This window comes from Lithobates pipiens, unplaced genomic scaffold (genome assembly GCF_037356315.1).
Source record: "Lithobates pipiens isolate NorthernLeopardFrog02 unplaced genomic scaffold, aLitPip1_a1.2 Scaffold_162, whole genome shotgun sequence".
Classification (NCBI taxonomy): Eukaryota; Metazoa; Chordata; class Amphibia; order Anura; family Ranidae; genus Lithobates; species Lithobates pipiens.
The window spans coordinates 2,792,265-2,815,042 of NW_027507750.1; the positions used below are offsets into that span (position 1 = coordinate 2,792,265).

Consider the following 22,778-nt stretch of genomic DNA (forward strand, 5'->3'; position numbering starts at 1 on the left):
CACAGTACATGTTGGCATTCATGGTCCCCTCAATGATCTGTAGCCCCCCAGTGCGTGCAGCACTCATGCAGCCCCAGACCATGACACCCCCACCAACCTGCCTGACTGTAGACAAGACACACTTGTCTTTGTCCTCCTCACCTGGTTGCCCCCACACACGCTTGTCACCATCTGACACCAAATACCTTTATCTTGGTCTCATCAGACCACAGGACATGGTTCCAGTAATCCATCTCCTTAGTCTGCTTGTCTTCAGCAAACTGTTTACTAATATTTAGTGAATGTCAAAACAGAAACTGTCAGAGACCTCAAACATGCAACAGAAGATGGTCAAAGATGGGGGACATGCTACAGGAGATGGTCAAAGATGGGGGACATGCTACAGGAGATGGTCAAAGATGGGGGACATGCTACAGAAGATGGACAAAGATGGGGGACATGCTACAGGAGATGGTCAAAGATGGGGAACATGCTACAGGAGATGGTCAAAGATGGGGGACATGCTACAGAAGATGGACAAAGATGGGGGACATGCTACAGAAGATGGACAAAGATGGGGGACATGCTACAGGAGATGGTCAAAGATGGGGGACATGCTCCAGAAGATGGACAAAGATGGGGGACATGCTACAGGAGATGGTCAAAGATGGGGGACATGGTACAGAAGATGGACAAAGATGGGGGACATGCTACAGAAGATGGACAAAGATGGGGGACATGCTACAGGAGATGGTCAAAGATGGGGGACATGCTACAGGAGATGGTCAAAGATGGGGGACATGCTACAGAAGATGGACAAAGATGGGGACATGCTACAGGAGATGGACAAAGATGGGGGACATGCTACAGGAGATGGTCAAAGATGGGGGACATGCTACAGAAGATGGACAAAGATGGGGGACATGCTACAGAAGATGGACAAAGATGGGGGACATGCTACAGGAGATGGTCAAAGATGGGGACATGCTACAGGAGATGGTCAAAGATGGGGGACATGCTACAGAAGATGGTCAAAGATGGGGGACATGCTACAGAAGATGGACAAAGATGGGGGACATGCTACAGGAGATGGTCAAAGATGGGGACATGCTACAGGAGATGGTCAAAGATGGGGGACATGCTACAGGAGATGGACAAAGATGGGGGACATGCTACAGGAGATGGTCAAAGATGGGGGACATGCTACAGAAGATGGACAAAGATGGGGGACATGCTACAGGAGATGGACAAAGATGGGGGACATGCTCCAGAAGATGGACAAAGATGGGGGACATGGTACAGAAGATGGACAAAGATGGGGGACATGCTACAGGAGATGGTCAAAGATGGGGGACATGCTACAGAAGATGGACAAAGATGGGGGACATGCTACAGGAGATGGACAAAGATGGGGGACATGCTCCAGAAGATGGACAAAGATGGGGGACATGCTACAGGAGATGGTCAAAGATGGGGGACATGGTACAGAAGATGGACAAAGATGGGGGACATGCTACAGAAGATGGACAAAGATGGGGGACATGCTACAGAAGATGGACAAAGATGGGGACATGCTACAGGAGATGGTCAAAGATGGGGGACATGCTCCAGAAGATGGACAAAGATGGGGGACATGGTACAGAAGATGGACAAAGATGGGGGACATGCTACAGAAGATGGATAAAGATGGGGGACATGCTACAGAAGATGGACAAAGACAGGGAACATGCTACAGGAGATGGTCAAAGATGGGGGACATGCTACAGAAGATGGATAAAGATGGGGGACATGCTACAGAAGATGGATAAAGATGGGGGACATGCTACAGAAGATGGGCAAAGACAGGGAACATGCTGCAGGAGATGGCCAAAGAGGGGAAATATGCTACAAGAGGTGGGAAAAGACCGTGAACATGCTACACGAGATGGTCAAAGATGAGGAACACTCTGCAGGAGATGGTCAAAATCACAGAACATGCTACAGGAGATCAAAGACAGGGGCATATTGCAAGAGATGGTCAAAGATGGAACATGCTACAGGAGAGTCTCAAGGATGGGGACATGTTGCAGGAGATCACCAAAGATGGGGAACATGCTGCAGGAGACAAACTACAGGAGATGATCAATGATAAGGAAAATGATTTAGGAGATGGACAAAGATGTAGGATATATTGTAGGAGATTTTCAAAGACGATGAATATGGCGCAGGAGATGGTTAAAGACGGGGGAATATACTGCAGGAGATGGTCAAAGATGGGGAGCATGGTGCAGGAGATGGTCAAAGACAGGGGCCATGCTATAGGAGATGGTCAAAGATGGGGAACATACGGCAGGAGATGGTCAAAGATGGGGAACATAGTGTAGGAGACGGTTAAAGACGGGGAACATGCTTCAGGAGATAGCCAACATGGGAAACATGGTGCAGGAAATGGTCAAGGATGGGGCCATGCTGAATGAGATGGTCAAATATGAGGGACATGGTGCAGGAGATGGCCAAAGATGAGGGACATGGTGCAGGAGATGGCCAAAGATGAGGGACATGGTGCAGGAGATGGCCAAAGATGAGGGACATGGTGCAGGAGATGATCAAACACAGGGAATATACTGCAGGAGATTGTCAAAGATGGGGGACATACTGCAGGAGATGGTCAAAGATGGGGAACATGCTGCAGGAGATGGTCAAAGATGGGGAACTTGCTGCAGGAGATAATTAAAGATGGGGGACATACTGCAGGAGATGGTCAAAGATGGGGACATACTGCAGGAGATACTCAGAGATAGGGGACATGTTGCAGGAGATGGTCAAAGACGGAAGACATACTGCAGGAGAGGAGCTATTAAACAGTTTTGTTACTTATCTCTTTTAAATGAGACCTAACAATATTACTTATAATTTATTTTCTTTATTTTCGCCTCTCCTGCGTCATGACTGCGGCATGTTTTATTATAAGAAACATCGAACAGAAACAAAGCCATTTTGTGTGATTCTCAAACTCAATCAAAATATCTTGTTACTTGTGAAATGCTGTCAGCTCTGTGAGTCTGTAACATGCTGAACAGTCTGTGGTGAGATAAGAGCGCCAAAGGCGGATAATTGCTGCTCGCGGAAATTATTTGTCAATCAGTCAGGCAGCGCTGTCCAATACATAATATTTTAAGAGATGTGATGTCTTATTTCTGCCATGTCTACCCTGAAATACGTTAGGCCATCATTAAGGACATTAAAAGCCAAATTCCATTTTCTGCAACCGTATTGTCAACAGTGATACCAATTTCATTCCGTCATTCATGTCCAAACACTAAGGGGATTTGTTGGGAGATTGTATTTTATATGCAGTATATATATAGTATACATCGATCAGCCACAAGATTATGACCACCCACATAATATTGAGTGAGTCCCCCTTTTGCCATCAAAACAGCTCTGACCCATCGAGGCATGGACTCCACTAGGCCTCTGAAGATATGCTGGGGTATCTGACACCAAGTGGTCAGCAGCAGATTCTTTAAGTCGTGTAAGTTGTGAGGTGGGGCCTCCATGGGTCGGAATTGTTTTTCCAACACTTCCCACAGATCAGCTCAGTTGGATTGAGATCTGGAGAACTACAGCTCGAAGACACCTTCTTCCATTGCTCCAAGCTCCAGTTTTGATGTCCACGTGCCCATTGTAGGCACTTTTGGCTGTGAACATGGGTTAGCATTGGCAGCCTGACCAGTCTGCGGCTAAACAGCCCCATACACAAGAAACTGCAATGTTCTGTATGCTCTGACACCCTTCTATCAGCACCAATGTAATCTACTACAACAATTTGTGCTCCAGTAGCTCTTTTATTGGACTACACAGGCCAGCCCCCCCCCCCCCCCCACCTCCATCAATGAGCCTTCCCCCTCCATGAATGAGACTTCATCCCACCTCCATTAATGAGCCTTCCCTCCCCACCTCCATCAATGAGCCTTCCCTCCCCACCTCCATCAATGAGCCTTCCCTCCCCACCTCCATCAATGAGCCTTCCCTCCCCACCTCCATCAATGAGCCTTCCTTCCTCACCCCCATCAATGAGCCTTCCCTCCCCACCTCCATCAATGAGCCTTCCCTCCCCACCTCCATCAATGAGCCTTCCCTCCCCACCTCCATCAATGAGCCTTCCCTCCCCACCTCCATCAATGAGCCTTCCCTCCCCCACCTCCATCAATGAGCCTTCCTTCCTCACCCCCATCAATGAGCCTTCCCTCCCCACCTCCATCAATGAGCCCCCCCCCCCCCCACCTCCACCAATGAGTGCTCCCTCCCCACCTCTATGAATGAGCCTTCCCTCCCCACCTCCATCAATGAGTCTTCCCTCCCCACCTCCATCAATGGGCCTTCCCTCCCCACCTCCATCAATGAGCCTTCCCTCCCCATCTCTATCAATGAGCCTTCCCTCCCCACCTCCATCAATGAGCCTTCCCTCCCCATCTCTATCAATGAGCCTTCCCTCCCCACCTTCATTAAGGAACCCCCTCCACCTCCATCAATGAGCCTTCCCTCCCCACCTCTATCAATGAGCCCCCCCCCCCCACCTCCATCAATGAGCCCTCCCTCCCCACCTTCATTAAGGAACCCCCTCCACCTCCATCAATGAGCCTTCCCTCCCCACCTTCATCAATGAGCCTTCCCTCCCCATCTCCATCAATGATCCCCCCCACCTCCACCAATGAGTCCTCCCTCCCCACCTCTATGAATGAACCTTCCCTCCCCACCTCCATCAATGAGCCTTCCCTCCCCACCTTCATCAATGAGCCTTCCCTCCCCACCTCCATCAATGAGCCTTCCCTCCCCACCTCTATCAATGAGCCTTCCCTCCCCACCTCCATCAATGAGCCTTCCCTCCCCATCTCTATCAATGAGCCTTCCCTCCCCACCTCTATCAATGAGCCTTCCCTCCCCACCTTCATTAAGAAACCCCCTCCACCTCCATCAATGAGCCTTCCCTCCCTACCTCCATCAATGAGCCCCCCCCCCCCCCCCACCTCCATCAATGAGCCCTCCCTCCCCACTTCTATGAATGAGCATTCCCTCCCCACCTCTATCAATGAGCCTTCCCTCCCCGCCTCCATTAATGAGCCCCCCCCACCTCCATCAATGAGCCTTCCCTCCTCACCTCCATCAATGAGCCCCCCCTCCCCACCTCTATGAATGAACCTTACCTCCCCACCTCTATCAATGAGCCTTCCCTCCCCACCTTCATTAAGGAGCCCCCTCCACCTCCATCAATGAGCCTTCCCTCCCTACCTCCATCAATGAGCCCCCCCCCCACCTCCATCAATGAGCCCTCCCTCCCCACTTCTATGAATGAGCATTCCCTCCCCACCTCTATCAATGAGCCTTCCCTCCCCGCCTCCATTAATGAGCCCCCCCCACCTCCATCAATGAGCCTTCCCTCCTCACCTCCATCAATGAGCCCCCCCTCCCCACCTCTATGAATGAACCTTACCTCCCCACCTCTATCAATGAGCCTTCCCTCCCCACCTTCATTAAGGAGCCCCCTCCACCTCCATCAATGAGCCTTCCCTCCCTACCTCCATCAATGAGCCCCCCCCCCCCCACCTCCATCAATGAGCACTCCCTCCCCACCTCTATGAATGAACCTTCCCTCCCCACCTCCATCAATGAGCCTTCCCTCCCCACCTCCATCAATGAGCCTTCCCTCCCCACCTCCATCAATGCCTTCCCTCCCCACCTCTATCAATGAGCCTTCCCTCCCCACCTTCATTAAGGAACCCTCTCCACCTCTATCAATGAGCCTTCCCTCCTCACCTCCATCAATGAGCCTTCCCTCCTCACCTCCATCAATGAGCCTTCCCTCCCCACCTCCATCAATGAACCTTCCCTCCCCACCTCCATCAATGAGCCTTCCCTCCCCACCTCCATCAATAAGCCTTCCCTCCACCTCCATCAATGAGCCTTCCCTCCCCACCTCCATCAATGAGCCTTCCTTCCTCACCCCCATCAATGAGCCTTTCCTCCCCACCTCCATCAATGAGCCCTCCCCCACCTTCATCAATGAGCCTTCCCTCCCCATCTCCATCAATGATCCCCCCCCACCTCCACCAATGAGTCCTCCCTCCCCACCTCTATGAATGAACCTTCCCTCCCCACCTCCATCAATGAGCCTTCCCTCCCCACCTCCATCAATGAGCCTTCCCTCCTCACCTCCATCAATGAGCCTCCCCTCCCCCCACTCCATTGATGAGCCTCCCCCCACCTCCATCAACGAGCCTCCCTTCACTCCCCACCTCCATCAATGAGCCTTCCCACCCCACCTCCATCAATGAGCCTTCTCTCCCCACATCCATCAGTGAGCCTTCCTTCCCCACCTCCATCAATGAGCCTTCCCTCCCCCCACCTCCATCAATGAGCCTTCCCTCACCACCTCCAATGAGCCCCCCCCCCCCCCCACCTCTATCAATGATCTTTCCCTTCCACCTCCATCAATGAGCCTAAGACAATTATTATCCCCTGTCACCATCCAAAATGCTGCCAAAAGCCAATCAGGAGTGCAAGCCCCCAGAAAGGCAAGGCTCTTGTGGACATTTGTGGATTGAGAGGGGGCTCAAGTAAGTATTAAGGGGGGCTAGGGTGGATGCTGCACCCAGGAGTTTTTTTTTTTTTTTAACCTTCATGCATAGAATGTAACCTCGTGCCTTTACAACCACTCTAGACCTGGAAGTTCATGGGAGGAGTAAAGGAGCAAAGGAGTAAAGAGCCAGAGCCAGACACCACAGAGTTTGCGGGTTCAAATCTGAATCCTGACACCCGGCATGTTGGCGGGTAAAGGAACGTGAAATTGAATGAGTCAATGTGACCTTCAGGAGAGAGGAACAGGTGATGTGTGCCGAGCTCTACATATAGCAAAACTCTTCTATGAGAGCCGGAGGAAAATGTTCAATTGCCAAACCGGAGAGGTACTTCATTCCCTGTCCGGAATTATATGAAGCAAATACGTTGATTGGCTGTTAGCGGGTGAATGTTCTTTCCTACAGTTTTGCTTTCATAGAAGAGCCCCCCTCCCCCCATTTTTCACATATGAGATATTGAGATAATTTGCATGCAGCATAAATATTATACACACCTTTCTTCCATTTCTTTTTTCTCTCTTTTTTTAGAGAAAAAACCTCTTCATGAAATTAACCCGGAAAGTAAGTCTCTTCCCTTTGTTATCTGTAAATATATAGAAATATCTGTGAGACCCCCGATAATGAAAGAGTCATGAGGGGGGGGTGGAGATGGGCGGATGGTGTCATACATTTCGGGGTTCAGTCATTGCCCAAAACATTCACTACCACTCAGCAAAAGTCATACTGTATATTCTCACATGTCCTGATCAAGCTGGCAAAAATGGGTGCAGCTTAAATCCCACCGAGGCCCAGCTAGACAACGACTGGGGGATGGATGTTCTAGATCAGTGGTCTCCAAACTCAAGTCTACAGGCCAGATGTGGCCCTTTGCTTGTCTTTATCCAGCCCTTGGAACATTATTCCTTTCCCTGACACCAATGATGGGGCACTATTCCTCCCACTGACACCAATGATGGGGCAAAATTCCTCCCACTGACACCAATGATGGGGCACTATTCCTCCCACTGACACCAATGATGGGACACTATTCCTCCCACTGACACCAATGATGGGGCACTATTCCTCCCACTGATACCAATGATGGGGCACTATTCCTCCCACTGATACCAATGATGGGGCACTATTCCCCCCCACTGACACCAATGATGGGGCACTATTCCTCCCACTGACACCAATGATGGGGCACTATTCCTCCCACTGATACCAATGATGGGACACTATTCCTTCCACTGACCCCAATGATGGGGCACTATTCCTCCCACTGACACCAATGATGGGGCACAATTCCTCCCACTGACACCAATGATGGGGCACAATTCCTCCCACTGACACCAATGATGGGGCACTATTACTCCCACTGACACCAATGATGGAACACTATTCCTCCCACTGACACCAACAATGGGGTACTATTTCTAGCCACTGACCCCAATGATGGGGCACTATTACTCCCACTGACACCATTGATGGGGCAAAATTCCTCCCACGGACACCAATGATGGGACACTATTCCTTCCACTGATACCAATGATGGGACACTATTCCTCCCACTGACCCCAATGATGGGGCACTATTCCTCCCACTGACACCAATGATGGGGCACAATTCCTCCCACTGATACCAATGATGGGGCACTATTCCTTCCACTGACCCCAATGATGGGGCACTATTCCTCCCACTGACACCAATGATGGGGCACAATTCCTCCCACTGACACCAATGATGGGGCACTATTACTCCCACTGACACTAATGATGGAACACTATTCCTCCCACTGACACCAATGATGGAACACTATTCCTCCCACTGACACCAACAATGGGGTACTATTTCTAGCCACTGACCCCAATGATGGGGCACTATTACTCCCACTGACACCATTGATGGGGCAAAATTCCTCCCACGGACACCAATGGTGGGACACTATTCCTTCCACTGACACCAATGTTGGGCACTATTCCTCCCACTGATACCAATGATGGGGCACTATTCCTCCCACTGACACCAATGATGGGGCACTATTCCTCCCACTGACACCAATGATGGGGCACTATTCCTCCCACTGACACCAATGATGGGGCACTATTCCCCCCACTGACACCAATGATGGGGCACTATTCTTCCTACTGACACCAACGAACGTGAACTATTCTTCCCACTGATACCATTGATGGGGCACTATTCCTCCCACTGACACCAATGATGGGGCACTATTCCTCCCACTGACACCAATGATGGGGCACTATTCCTCCCACTGACACCAATGATGGGGCACTATTCTTCCTACTGACACCAACGAACGTGAACTATTCTTCCCACTGATACCAACAATTGTCATCATTCCTCCCTCTATGGGGAGGATGGGGCACTATTCTTTTTTGAATTTCTATTATTCTATGTTTTTATTTTTTGCATTTTTTTTGCGATTTCATACGCTGAGAGGTTTTTGATGGAGGTTAAAGTATAAAGTATTTTTATTATACGTTTTCTTGCACTGATATAAGCACACAGCACTTCTTGACGGTACCAGCCGTGGTTTTTGGAATGCACACATGCACTTTCTAATATTGCAGGTTTTTTTTAGCGATTATATATGTTTATATTTTAATATTGCATATTTCTACACATTTTTCATATTTTGTTTATATCTGTATTTTTCATGTAATTTGCAAACAATAATCCAGCATTTTGGGTGATAGTTACACATTTTTGTTTAGATTGGTTCTTATATGGCACAGGTGTGCAATTAAAAGCAGGCGAGCGCCGGAGCTGCCACCTTAGCACTTCACGTCTTTTCCCAATCTGTCAGGTTGGTCACATATGGTAGTGGCAGCCCTTCCCGTTTTCCATATATATATATATATATTTTTTTTTTTTCAATTTTTTTTCATGTTTTCCCCTATACATATTCTCTTACATACTTGATCCTGTCAGTTTATTTAAAACTTCCAGCAATATTGTAATTTCCATAGCGCACCTTACCCCCTCTTTCTAAGAGCATCATGTGCTTGGTGCTGAGGATTTTGGTGGACCTTTTTACTGGGCACCCTTCTGTGTTTCTAAGAGCCTGTGTTGGCATGTGTCCAAACTCCAAACTCCAAACGCCGCATGCCAACAAGGGAAGCCTGGCATTTGCGTGCACTCTGAGCTGAAAGAGTGCAGCCGAACAGGCCTAACACTATGGAAGCCCCAGAATTCTGCAAGAGCCCTGAACTGGCATGCCCCAAGCTTCCATTATTACTGCTCATGTGGCGTCCATTATCCACACCACCACCCTGCCCAGGCGGTGCATGCGGAATGCAGGGCCCGTCGGGGGAGAACTCTGTTGGCCCATTGATTTTCGTGAGCAGTGTGTTCTTTGTGGGTGGCTGGGCCTATATTAAGGTAGGGGCCTGGAGCTGCAGCTCCAATAGCCCCTACGTTAATCCAGCCCTGCTCACAATGTTCAAGGGCAGTATCTGCCCAACACCCCTGCAACACCCTTCAGTGGAGGTTTCCCTCTCCAGCCCTTCTACAGGTAATTTTCCTCAAGCCCCTCGGCATATGGCACCTGCTGAGTAGTAGTAGCTTCTCTGAAACACACATGCCCCGTCCTGTGGAGGGGGGGGGGGGCTGTGGTCAGGGAGGAGAGAGCTCTGATCAGATCCTCCCAAATATTTATTTTCCCCTCAGCCATACCTTCTGGGTCAGCCTCCCAGGGATTGCCTAGAATCCAATAAACATTCATAACTCCCCCCATGGTTGACCCTCCAATACTATTGCTGGATCATTCTTCCAACACCAGGCAGGAGTAATCAACCACCAGATTTAGAGAGAACCCAATAAGACCTTTCTTCCAACACCAGGCAGGAGTAATCAACCACCAGATTTAGAGAGAACCCAATAAGACCTTACAGATAGATCTTAACTTAGTTGACTACGGCAAAGCCATAACATAGGGGAGCTACGTGAAAGTTTTGGATTTACCCTCACTTCCATTCTGGGTGACATTGGTGATCAGGATCAGTATTTCACTAAAGTTACTGCAAACATTTTCTGTATATTCAATCAACATCTTTCAGCCTGCCATCAAAAACCCCCAAATCCCATCCAAGCAAAAAATTATTGGTAAAAAAGTATCCCCCATTGTGAGGCCTGGAGGCCTTGTGGATGTTCTGAACATGGAAAGTTTTGGTGAATTGTTGCTGCAATGTGCACGCTGATCTCACCCAACAAAAATGCTGAAGGTTAGGCCAAGGGCAGACCACCGGACCAGCCATTTGTAGGCAAGACTAGAGTCTGATCTTCCATCATGTATAAAGGTATTATAAAAATTTTATATAGTGGGTGGATTGCTGGGTGCTTATTGGCTGATTCCGGTCATACACACACACACACACACACACACACACACTAGTAGACCTTACTAAAAATAAACTTCAAATCCAAGTCCTCCATTGTTGTTTTGTGGACACAAGGATTTCATTATTACCAGTTCACCAGTTCACAGCAGCTTAAGTCTCTAGGGCAGTGATTCTCAACCAGGGTTCCTCCAGAGGTTGTAGGGGTTCCTTCAGCATTGGGCCAATTATGCCTCTTGGATAAGTTCCCACTCACACCATTGATCTTTTTAGGTATCTGTAAGGAGGTAATTCTTCCCAATGACCACAAGTGTAAGGACCATTCTTCCCACTGACCACAAGTGTAAGGACCATTCTTCCCAATGACCACAAGTGTAAGGACCATTCTTCCCAATGACCACAAGTGTGAGGACCATTCTTCCCAATGACCACAAATGTGAGGACCATTCTTCCCAATGACCACAAGTGTAAGGACCATTCTTCCCAATGACCACAAGTGTAAGGACCATTCTTCCCACTGACCACAAGTGTAAGGACCTTTCTTCCCACTGACCACAAGTGTAAGGACCATTCCCCCCAATGACCACAAGTGTAAGGACCATTCTTCCCAATGACCACAAGTGTGAGGACCATTCTTCCCACTGACCACAAGTGTAAGGACCATTCTTCCCACTGACCACAAGTGTAAGGACCATTCTTCCCACTGACCACAAGTGTAAGGACCATTACTCCCAATGACCACAAGTGTAAGGACCATTCTTCCCACTGACCACAAGTGTAAGGACCATTACTCCCAATGACCACAAGTGTAAGGACCATTCTTCCCAATGACCACAAATGTAAGGGCCATCCTTCCCACTGACCATCACACTAATGTATCACGAGTTGTAGATTTCTAATTGTTAGCTGGGGTTCCCCCCGAGACCGGAGAACTATATGAAGGGTTCCTCGGGGTTGAAAAGGTTGAGAAAGGCTGCTCTATAGCCTGAGTGTCTCAGTATTGTGCAATAAAGCATGATAAACACGACAGGGAAAAAAATGATGGTGGCATACGAGGTGCATCTAAAAAGTTGGTTGAATTATATCAGAAAACAAACAAAACAGAAGATGCAAATTACCCTTATTGGCCTTCAAAATGATTGCCATCCTTCACAATATGCCATTGGCTACGCTCATAAAGCTTCTGGAAACTTTCAGCAAAGGCCTTTTTTTAGGAATCGATCGCAGAACCGCTGTCACACATTCTTGGATTGCCACCACGTCCTCAAAACATTGCCTTCACTTTTAAAGGGGACTCTGTTTGGGTTACGGGGAAACCGGTGAACGCCATTCCATCGATTGCCGTTTGGATTGCGGATAGAACTGGTAGCACCCAGTCTCATCCCCTGTGACGATGGTTGGAAGAAAGGATGGACCCCGGTCACACATGGTAATGAAATCTCCAGAGGTTTCCATCCGTTTTCTTTGTGTTCGCCTGTCAGCTTGTGCTGCACAAACCCGGGAACAGATCTTCCGCTCACCCAAATCTTTGCGGACAATGGTGCGCACTGTGTCCTTGCTAATGCTCAATTCACCTGACATCAATCGTAGAGTCAGTCGCTGATTTTGGGCCAACATTTGTCGCACTCGCTCCATCATGTCTTCTTGTTAACGGCCGACCTAAGTGAATGAATGAATGAATGAAATACTTGTATAGCGCACAATGCGAACTGAATCGCCTCTAGTCGAACATAACTCATCCTCAGTCGTTTCCTTCCCGTCGTGAAAGCTTTTGAACCAGCCGTAAGCACATTATCTGCTCACGGCTTCCATCCCCGTACACTGACACCAACAATTCATGCGTCTCCATTGCCATTTCCCCCAATTTGTAGCAGAATTTGATGTTTCCTCGTTGCTCCATTGTACTGTGACCTCTCACACTGACTACGTTCCACTGCGGGTTTTCCCTGATAGTCACGTGTACCCCATGGCCCATAGCCCATGTTGCCGTTGAGATATCAGACCATTCTCCCAAGCTTTTTAGACACACCTCGAATGTCTTGTGACTTGCAAAGTGTTAATGGTCTATAAAAGGTCATTTTAGCACCTTGTTATACTTTGTTGGATTTTGGGCTAGATGTTGCTATGGGTTTGGCTCTGCTCAGAAGGACAGCACCAAACTTTGCTCACAGGTAAGATATCGGTCAAACCCCAGTCCACCATTCATAATCATATACAGTGCAAGGTGCAGTTAGACATTGTAGCCAACCAGATTGCATTATACAATGGTAAAGGAAGCAAGGAGCTTTCTGACTGGCTGTTACTGCACTCTTCACATCTCTCTTTGTGCTGTCTTACTGAACAAACCATCCACCAGGTATGGATATTTTACACATAGGTAAATTGTTCCAGCTTGGACCACTATAACCATCTATATACCACACGTGGCTGATCCCCCTGGAAGCTGGAAATTACTGTAGTGGGAATCACTACTACACCTCTACTCCATCTCTAATAGCTTTCTGGTCCCATTCTGAGAGGCTGCCTGTTGCATTGTGAACACAGGAGGATGGATGCCATTCAGAGATTGCTTTGCATTTTTGAAGTGAATGCAAAGCATTCTCTGATTGGATGAGATGGAGAGGTGGGGGACAGTGACATCATCCTCTCCACCTCATCCAATCAGAGAACACTTTGCATTGATTCAGAAAATACAAAGTAGCTTCTAAAGGACACCTTGCTGAGTGGCAGACCTCCTATGTTTTAAATGCAACAAGGCATTTACTCAGTACGGGACCTAGAAGCCAGTGGAGAACATGGTACTAGCGGTGTGGTAGAGGTGCCTACTTTAAGCATCGGCCAGGTATGATATATACAAAGCTATATTGGTCCAAGCTGGAACAGTGTAGCTATGTATAATATATCCATGCCTGGGATTCTTCTTTAATCCGTTTCCTCCCAAGACACGTTTTGGTGCATGTTGGGGTTGGTTTAGTAAAAGGGTAGAGATTGTTCAGCACCAAAGTGAATGTTCAGCTTAGTGAGTAAGGTCACGCTGTGTTCACTTCGAATACCCAATCATGTACGAAGAAAAGTATAAAATCGGGGCTTTCCTTGCACGTGATTGGGTACTCTTTGCAACATGAATTTTCACCACATTCATTAAGCTCTGGGGAAAATGCCCTTGCAAAGTGAACAGCCCATTTGCCTTTTAATGAATCCACCCCTGGTGTCTGATTCTAGATAAGTTATCCTGCAGCACAGTGGGATAGTAAAGTTTAATTTTGTGAGAAATTTACACTTGAGGACATCTAACTGATCTCTTGGCTCAGCTCTTGTGAAGTCCTTGCTGATAGCAGATAGAAGACTTCTCCTTAAAAGTAGAACAAAGAGGCTTCAGAAGTGGGTAAAGTCCCTCGGTTGTAGTAGCAGCAGGGCAAAGTTGCTCAGGTACAGGCCAGTTAGGGTAGACTGCTTGGCCAAAATGAGTAGTAGTGATGGACGAACTTCCGACGGGACGTTTCGCGAACGCGAAATGCGAACGGACCCAAACGTTCGCGAAACCGAACGTTCGCCGCGGGCCCCATTGACTTCAATGGGAGGCGAACTTTGCAAACCTTCATGTCGAATTTGCGGCCACGTGGTAATTATTAGGGGGTAAAACGTAGTCCCACCATCTGGACAATGACATAATACATGTATGAGGTGAATTTGGGATCGATAACTACAAGCATTTTTATTTTATTTGGGAAATTGTTCTAACAATTCAGGACTATGGAGCTAATGAAGGCAATGGAGGAGAGGGAAGGTCAGGGACCAGGGTAGGCAAAGAAGAGGGTGCAGGAGATGATCACCAGCAGCGTGACATACCGGAATGACACATGCACCGTGATAGAGGCATCTGACAGCAGCACCGTAATACAGAGCACTGACAGCAGCACCGTGACATACAGCGCTGACAGCAGCACCGTGACATACAGCGCTGACAGCAGCACCGTGACATACAGCGCTGACAGCAGCACCGTGACATACAGCGCTGACAGCAGCACCGTGACATACAGCGCTGACAGCAGCACCGTGACATACAGCGCTGACAGCAGCACCGTGACATACAGCGCTGACAGCAGCACCGTGACATACAGCGCTGACAGCAGCACCGTGACATACAGCGCTGACAGCAGCACCGTGACATACAGCGCTGACAGCAGCACCGTGACATACAGCGCTGACAGCAGCACCGTGACATACAGCGCTGACAGCAGCACCGTGACATACAGCACTGACAGCAGCACCGTAAGCAGCCCCAGGAGGAAGTCAGCACAGCACAGGGATGGTGTGATCCCCTCATAATAAGAACCCCCAGGAGGAAGTCAGCACAGCACAGGGATAGTGTGATCCCTTCATAATAAGAACCCCCAGGAGGAAGTCAGCACAGCACAGGGATATCATAAGCAGCCCCAGTAGAAATATGACACCGCTCAACCTCTTCAAAGAGGAGGGTAGGGGCATATAGTACGGTGTGCTTTTTTGGGTCAAGGAAGTGAGCCAAATGAATTAAGAAGGTCTGTGTGCTTGATTAAAAAAATAGTTTATAGACATATACATGGTCTACTGGTCACATGTGTTGAATTCCTCCGAGATCCATGCCTCATTCATTTTTAGAAATGTGAGGTAGTTAACACTGTGGTGAGCTAGGCGAGTACGCTTATCGGTCACAATCCCCCCTGCTGCGCTGAACGTCCTTTCGGACAGGACACTGGATGAGGGGCAAGCCAACAGTTCGATTGCAAATTGGGCAAGCTCTGGCCAGAGGTCAAGCCTGCCCACCCAGTAGTCTAGGGGTTCATCACTCCTCAGAGCGTCCACATCGGCCGTTAACCCAATGTAGTCGGACACCTGACGGTCTAGGCGTTCCCTGATGCTGGATCCGGATGACACCTGTCGATGGGTCGGCTGAAAGAATGACCTCATATCCGAAGTCACCAACACATCTTCAAACCGGCCTCTTCTTGCAGGCGCTGTTGGATTGGTACCCGCAAATCCTTCTCTGGGAGTGGGAATTGCTCCTCTGCCAGCGCACGCAAAAGCAGAATGCAGCATTTCTCGAAGCAAGGCCTGGAAGTGCTGCATTCTGACAGCCCTCTGCGACGGCGGTAACATTTCCGCCATTTTGTGTTTGTACCGGGGGTCTAAGTACGTTGCCACCCAGTACTGGTCCTTGACCCTCATGCTTTTTATACGGGGGTCCCTATTAAAACACTGGAGCATGAAGGCCCCCATTTGCACTAAAGTGGAAGCGGTGTGGTGGCCTGGCTCCTGCTCATCATCCAGGATAATGTCGTCCTCTTCATTCTCCTCTCCCCATCCTCGCACAACAGGGATCCCAGAAAGGTTTAAAGCATGCTCTTCTTGCTCCTGCTCATCCGCCCCGGCACCATCCTCCTCTGACTCCTCATCAGACTCCTGTTGTTGACTTGTCTCAGATAGAGTAGCCCCCCCTGGGAATTCATCCAGCATTGCGACTTCCTCATCTTCCCGCTCCTGCTCCTCCACAGCCTGATCAATGACACGACGCAATGCACGCTCCAGAAAGAAGGCATAAGGTACCATGTCACTGATGGCGCCATGGCTGCGACTGACCAGTTTGGTGATCTCCTCAAATGGCCGCAGAAGTCTGCATGTGTCGCGCATGAGCAGCCACTGGCGCGGTGAAAAAAAACCCAGCTCCCCAGAACCGTTTCTTTCGCAGAGTTCATACAGGTAGACGTTAACTGCACGTTTCTGCTGGAGCAGCCTATCAAGCATATAGAAGGTTGAGTTCCATCGCGTCGGGCAATCGCAAATAAGACGTCTGACCGGCAGATGGTGTCGCCGCTGAATGTCAGCAAGGCGAGCCATGGCCGTGTAAGATCTTCTGAAATGGGCCGAGATTTTCCTTGCCTGCCGCAAGATGTCATGGACCCCAGGGTATTTGACAAGGAATCGCTGCACGACCAAGTTTAAGACGTGTGCCATGCACGGCACGTGCGTGATTTTGCCCTGTTTCAATGCGCTAAGCAGATTGGCACCGTTGTCACACACCACTTTACCAACTGTCAAATTGAGCGGTGTTAGCCACTCATCTGCCTGTGAACGCAAAGCTGAAAGGAGTGCCGGGCCAGTGTGGCTCTTTGCTTCCAGGCACAACAGACGCAGCACGGCATGGCAACGTCTCACCTGGCATGTGGAATAGGTTCTGGGGAGCTTGGGCGGTGCAGTGGAAGAGACGCTAGCAGCGGAAAAGGAGGAGGCAGCTGAGGAGGAGAGGGAGGAGGATGGAGTAGGAGGAGGAGAAGAAGAGTCAGGCCTGCATGCAATCCGTGGCGGTAAAACCAAATCTACACGGGTGCCACGGGTTACATGCTTGACGGCCGTCAGAAGGTTCACCCAGTGGGCAGTAAAACTGATATACCTTCCCTGCCCGTGTTTGCTAGACCACGTGTCTGTGGTCAGATGTATCTTGGCACCGACACTGTGTGCCAGAGATACATTCACTTGCCGCTGAACATGGCCATATAGCTCTGGGATGCCCTTCTCTGAGAAATACTTCCTTCCTGGGACCTTCCATTGTGGTGTTCCAATGGCCACAAATTTGCGAAAGGCCTCCGAGTCCACCAGTTTATATGGCAGTAGTTGGCGGGCTATGAGTTCTGACAAGCCAGCCGCCAACCGTTGGGCAAGAGGGTTATCCGGCATCATCATTTTTTTACGCTCAAACATTAGGCCCACGGAAGCCTGCCTTTTTGCAGAAAAATGTGAGCTTGGCGTGATGGAAGGTGGAGTGGAGGACAATTGTGAGGAGAGAGGAGAAGGAGAAGTAGAAGACGAGGCTGGACGGTGAGAGCCTGCAGTGTGGCTTTGTGTGTTCCGTTGCTCCCACTGGGCTCGGTGATGGCTGCTCATGTGCCTTCTTAAGGCGGTCGTCCCTAGGTGAGTATTGGGCTTACCGCGACTAACGCGTTGACTGCAAAGATTGCAGATGGCAACGCTATTGTCAGCAGCGGACACGTTAAAAAAAGCCCACACTGCGGAGCCATGTGCCGGTGTCCTGGGAGCGCCAGATGTGACCGTACATGGTCGATGACTCGCTCCTGATACATTTGCAGTCTGCTTTGTCCCTGCTGTGCAATGTAAGTCATTGCTGCTTCTCCTCCCTATCTGCTGGTCCATATCTCCCTCTGAACTCCCCTCCTCTTCCTCTCTTGTGGGCACCCACGTGACATCACTAGACACGTCATCATCAACGTCACCTTCCCCACCGCTATAAGTAGAGATCTCGGAGTAGGCAGCAACACCGGGGACCAACCTCCTCCTTGGGCTGATCTGGGTACTGGCGTCAGACTGCTGAGTAGCGCTTGTTGCTACCTCCTCTTCCTGATCCAATACCAAGAGTGGCTGCGCATCAGAAATGTCCTCTTGATATGGATCGGAAAATAATTCCAGTGACTCAAGCGGAAGGTATGTGGTGGTGGTGGTGGTGGTCGTGTTGTTGGTGGTAGTGTCTTTGGGGGTGCACATAGCAGAGAGTGAAGAAGAGGGTGCAGATCGAGAGGATGAGGAGGGTGCAGAAGAGTAAGGCTGAGCGAGCCACTCAACCAAGTCTGGTGCATCCTTTAAAGTAATTGAACGCACCTTCTGCAACTTCCCACTTTGGCTCAAGCCTGTTGCTCCTGCCCTACCCCTACCACCCCTGCGGAAGGGCCTGCCTCTTCCTCTGCATGTCATTTTTTAAATGACCCTGTGACAAAACTCTTAGTCCCTATACCGCTGAAGGACTGCTGCAGTATAGGTGAGCGGTCAGCAGTGGTGCACGTCAACCCTATCTATTGTGGACCTATAGCGGTCCTTACAGAACAGCAGACTGTACCGCACTCAAGCCTATGTACCGTAGCACCCTATACCAAGTTACCAGTCCTTATAAGAACTTTTGTGGACCAAGCAGGTTGTGTATTAGTGTTTAGCAGACTGTACGTCAGTCCCTATACCGCTGAAGGACTGCTGCAGTATAGGGCAGCGGTCAGCAGTGGTGCACGTCAACCCTATCTATTGTGGACCGATAGCGGTCCTTACAGAACAGCAGACTGTACCGCACTCAAGCCTATGTACCGTAGCACCCTATACCAAGTTACCAGTCCTTATAAGAACTTTTGTGGAACAAGCAGGTTGTGTGTTAGTGATTAGCAGACTGTACGTCAGTCCCTATACCGCTGAAGGACTGCTGCAGTATAGGTGAGCGGTCAGCAGTGGTGCACGTCAACCCTATCTATTGTGGACCGATAGCGGTCCTTACAGAACAGCAGACTGTACCGCACTCAAGCCTATGTACCGTAGCACCCTATACCAAGTTACCAGTCCTTATAAGAACTTTTGTGGACCAAGCAGGTTGTGTATTAGTGTTTAGCAGACTGTACGTCAGTCCCTATACCGCTGAAGGACTGCTGCAGTATAGGGCAGCGGTCAGCAGTGGTGCACGTCAACCCTATCTATTGTGGACCGATAGCGGTCCTTACAGAACAGCAGACTGTACCGCACTCAAGCCTATGTACCGTAGCACCCTATACCAAGTTACCAGTCCTTATAAGAACTTTTGTGGACCAAGCAGGTTGTGTATTAGTGTTTAGCAGACTGTACGTCAGTCCCTATACCGCTGAAGGACTGCTGCAGTATAGGGCAGCGGTCAGCAGTGGTGCACGTCAACCCTATCTATTGTGGACCGATAGCGGTCCTTACAGAACAGCAGACTGTACCGCACTCAAGCCTATGTACCGTAGCACCCTATACCAAGTTACCAGTCCTTATAAGAACTTTTGTGGAACAAGTGAGTTGTGAATGTTTAGCAGACTGCAGCAGAAGGGCAGCAGTCAAGTATAATATCCTTTCTATATTTGGAAGAAAGAATATTATACATGTACAAGCCTATTACTGTACCACTGATACCAGTCCTGAAAAGAACCTTTGTGGAACTAATAATAACAGCAAGTCTTTAAAATTACCCTCACTGCCTGACAACACTGCTTCCTTCCTGTCCCTATACAAATTGGCAAAAAAAGAGAACGATTAGTGGTTACTGGAACAGCTCTTTTGTGGACCTTGATAGTAACAGCTAATGATGATGATGATGATGATGATGATGAAAGACTAATCTGGCTGTCCCTGTAGCATACACCGTCCTTTCCCTTTCTCTAAACTAACAAAAGACACTCAGGCTGCTGCAAGAATCAGCAGCACAGCAAACCTATCAACACCTAACACCTATACCAGTCCTGAAAAGAACTTTTGTGTACCAAATAGCTAGTGGTTTATCTCTCCCTACTCCACACAGGAACCTGTCCCTATCTTAACAGAAGAAAGAATGTAAAATGGCCACCGGATCGGGTGTATTTATAGGTTAGGGGGAATGTACAAGTGTCCATGTGCTGTCATGTCTCAATTGGCTGTCCTGTATCACATGATAAACGTGTCACCAAAGGTTAAAGTTCTTGTATACATTAAACACGTAAGTCCGCCGCGGCGAACGACGGAAAAAGGCGTTCGAACGTGCGGACCGCGAATGTCGGAAATTCGCCGCGAAACGACCGCCGGGCGAACCGTTCGGCCATCACTAATGAGTAGAACTGAGCAAAGTCCTATACAGTCCTATGCAGTAGTGACAGTCGGACAAGCTCTTCAGAACACCAGCCAGTGTTCCCTTGTTCAGACCCTGAGCTGACTATATAGCACACCAGAAGGGGTTAAAAGAAAGAACAAGTCTATAGATCCTTTAGGTTGTCTGTACTCACAAAATGTCCAGGGACAGTGGGTAGCCTCCTACCAATTTCCAAGCAACGCTCTATACCAGTGTACTAGATCAGATCTTCAATAGACAGCCCCTTCAGTAGGGTTGCCACCTGTCCAGGATTCAACCGGACAGTTTGGGTTTTGAGTCATGTGTCAGGGTTTTAGTCCACCTGAAACCCAGACACATTATTCAGACCAGGCTGTGGCTCCCCAAGTAACCAAGATAGTCATACATCACTGAAGGGTGGGGTAATGATGTCAGCAAGGGAAATTTGGCCACACCCACTGGCATGCTCTGTGCGCTACATTACTACTCTCCTTGGGGCACCCAAATGTGTCTCAGGTCTTTTATAATCCTATAGTGTTTACTGCAAAAAAATAAAAAATTGCCCTGTGCCGCAAAAGTGTTTGGGTATGGCTCGAAGAAAAGGTGGCAACCTTACCCTTCAGCCAGCTCTCTGGAGAAGCAGAGTCCCTCTCACAAACTTCAGGCCCTCAGGACTCCCACCTGAGACCACATGGCAGCACACTTTCGCAATTCAGGCCCCCAGGTCACGTACCTGAGGCTACATGGCAGAACACTCTCTCAATTCAGACCCCTCAGTCGTGCATCCGAGGCTACATGTCAGCACGCTTTCTGTCTCAATTCAGACCCCCAGGTCGCGCACCTGAGGCTACATGGCAGCAGGTGCCTGCTGCCACTCCCCTAGCTGGTTCAGTCCACTCCTGGGAAAGACCTACAACTCAGCATGCTCTGTGAATAAATACCCTCTCCCAGCATCCTTCAGGACACTCTCTCTTTCAATTCAGGCCCTCAGGTCGCCCACCCGAGGCCACATGGAAGCACACTTTCTCAATTCAGGCCCTCAGGTCGCCCACCTGAGGCCGCATGGAAGCACACTTTCTCAATTCAGGCCCTCAGGTCGCCCACCCGAGGCTGCATGGAAGCACACTTTCTCAATTCAGGCCCTCAGGACTCCCACCTGAGGCCACATGGCAGCACACTTTCTCAATTCAGGCCCTTGGGTCGCCCACCCGAGGCCACATGGCAGCACACTTTCTCAATTCAGGCCCTTGGGTCGCCCACCCGAGGCCGCATGGAAGCACACTTTCTCAATTCAGGCCCTCAGGACTCCCACCTGAGGCCACATGGCAGCACACTTTCTCAATTCAGGCCCTTGGGTCGCCCACCTGAGGCCACATGGCAGCACACTTTCTCAATTCAGGCCCTTGGGTCGCCCACCCGAGGCCGCATGGAAGCACACTTTCTCTCTCAATTCAGACCTCCAGGTCGCTCACATTAAGCTACATGGCAGCATAGTCTCTCTCTCAAATCAGACCCCCAGGTCGCACACCTAAGGCCACATAGCAGAACACTCTTTCAATTCAGACCCCCAGGTCGCGCACCTGAGGTCACATGGCAGCAGGTGCCTGCTGTCTCTCCCCTAGCTGGTTCAATCCACTCCTGGGAAAGACCTAGAACTCAGCATGCCCTGTGAATAAATACCCTCTCCCAGCATCCTTCAGGTCCGACACACCGTTGATTGGCTGGAGCGGCATTAATATTCTTGCTGTGTCTTGCATAGTGTCCATCTATACATCCAGAACCTTCCTAGGTTGCTTGGATACAGGGGGAGCCCAGAGGCAGAACCAAACAGCAGCTGAGCACACTGAGCAGGCAACACTAGCCGATCACAGATCTCTGTTAAGCAGACAGCCATTAAATTTACCTATCTGTCTCTCTGTTTAAGCAGAGAAACCAAAAGCTATTCGACACTAATCCTACCCCCTACCTAGGAGGGTGCCACAAGAAGGAATGTTCAGATGTTGGATGTTTAGACTGAGAAGCCGCCCTTCCGTGGCCAGGGTCGCTGTGTCCATTAGGATGGAAGATTTGTTCCTGTAAACCATATTCTGTATTTGCTCTCTTCACCGAGGTCAGGCAAGGGCGGAAATTTTGTCCCCTTTCCAGGAAAAGCTTGTAAGAACATTCACAATCAGATTCAATAGGTAATTACTTTTCCAATTACCCGAATTCTAAAAAATG

At 49.3% G+C, this 22,778-nt stretch overlaps 1 protein-coding gene across 1 annotated transcript in view; it reads left to right on the forward strand.

Annotated features, from left to right (window-relative positions):
• The window catches only part of UNC5D (unc-5 netrin receptor D), a 1,128,748-nt gene that overhangs the window by 771,609 nt on the left and 334,361 nt on the right, over positions 1-22,778 (forward strand). The window contains 1 exon segment of the mRNA XM_077484820.1: positions 7,125-7,157. Coding sequence (XP_077340946.1) covers positions 7,125-7,157 — 33 coding nt within the window.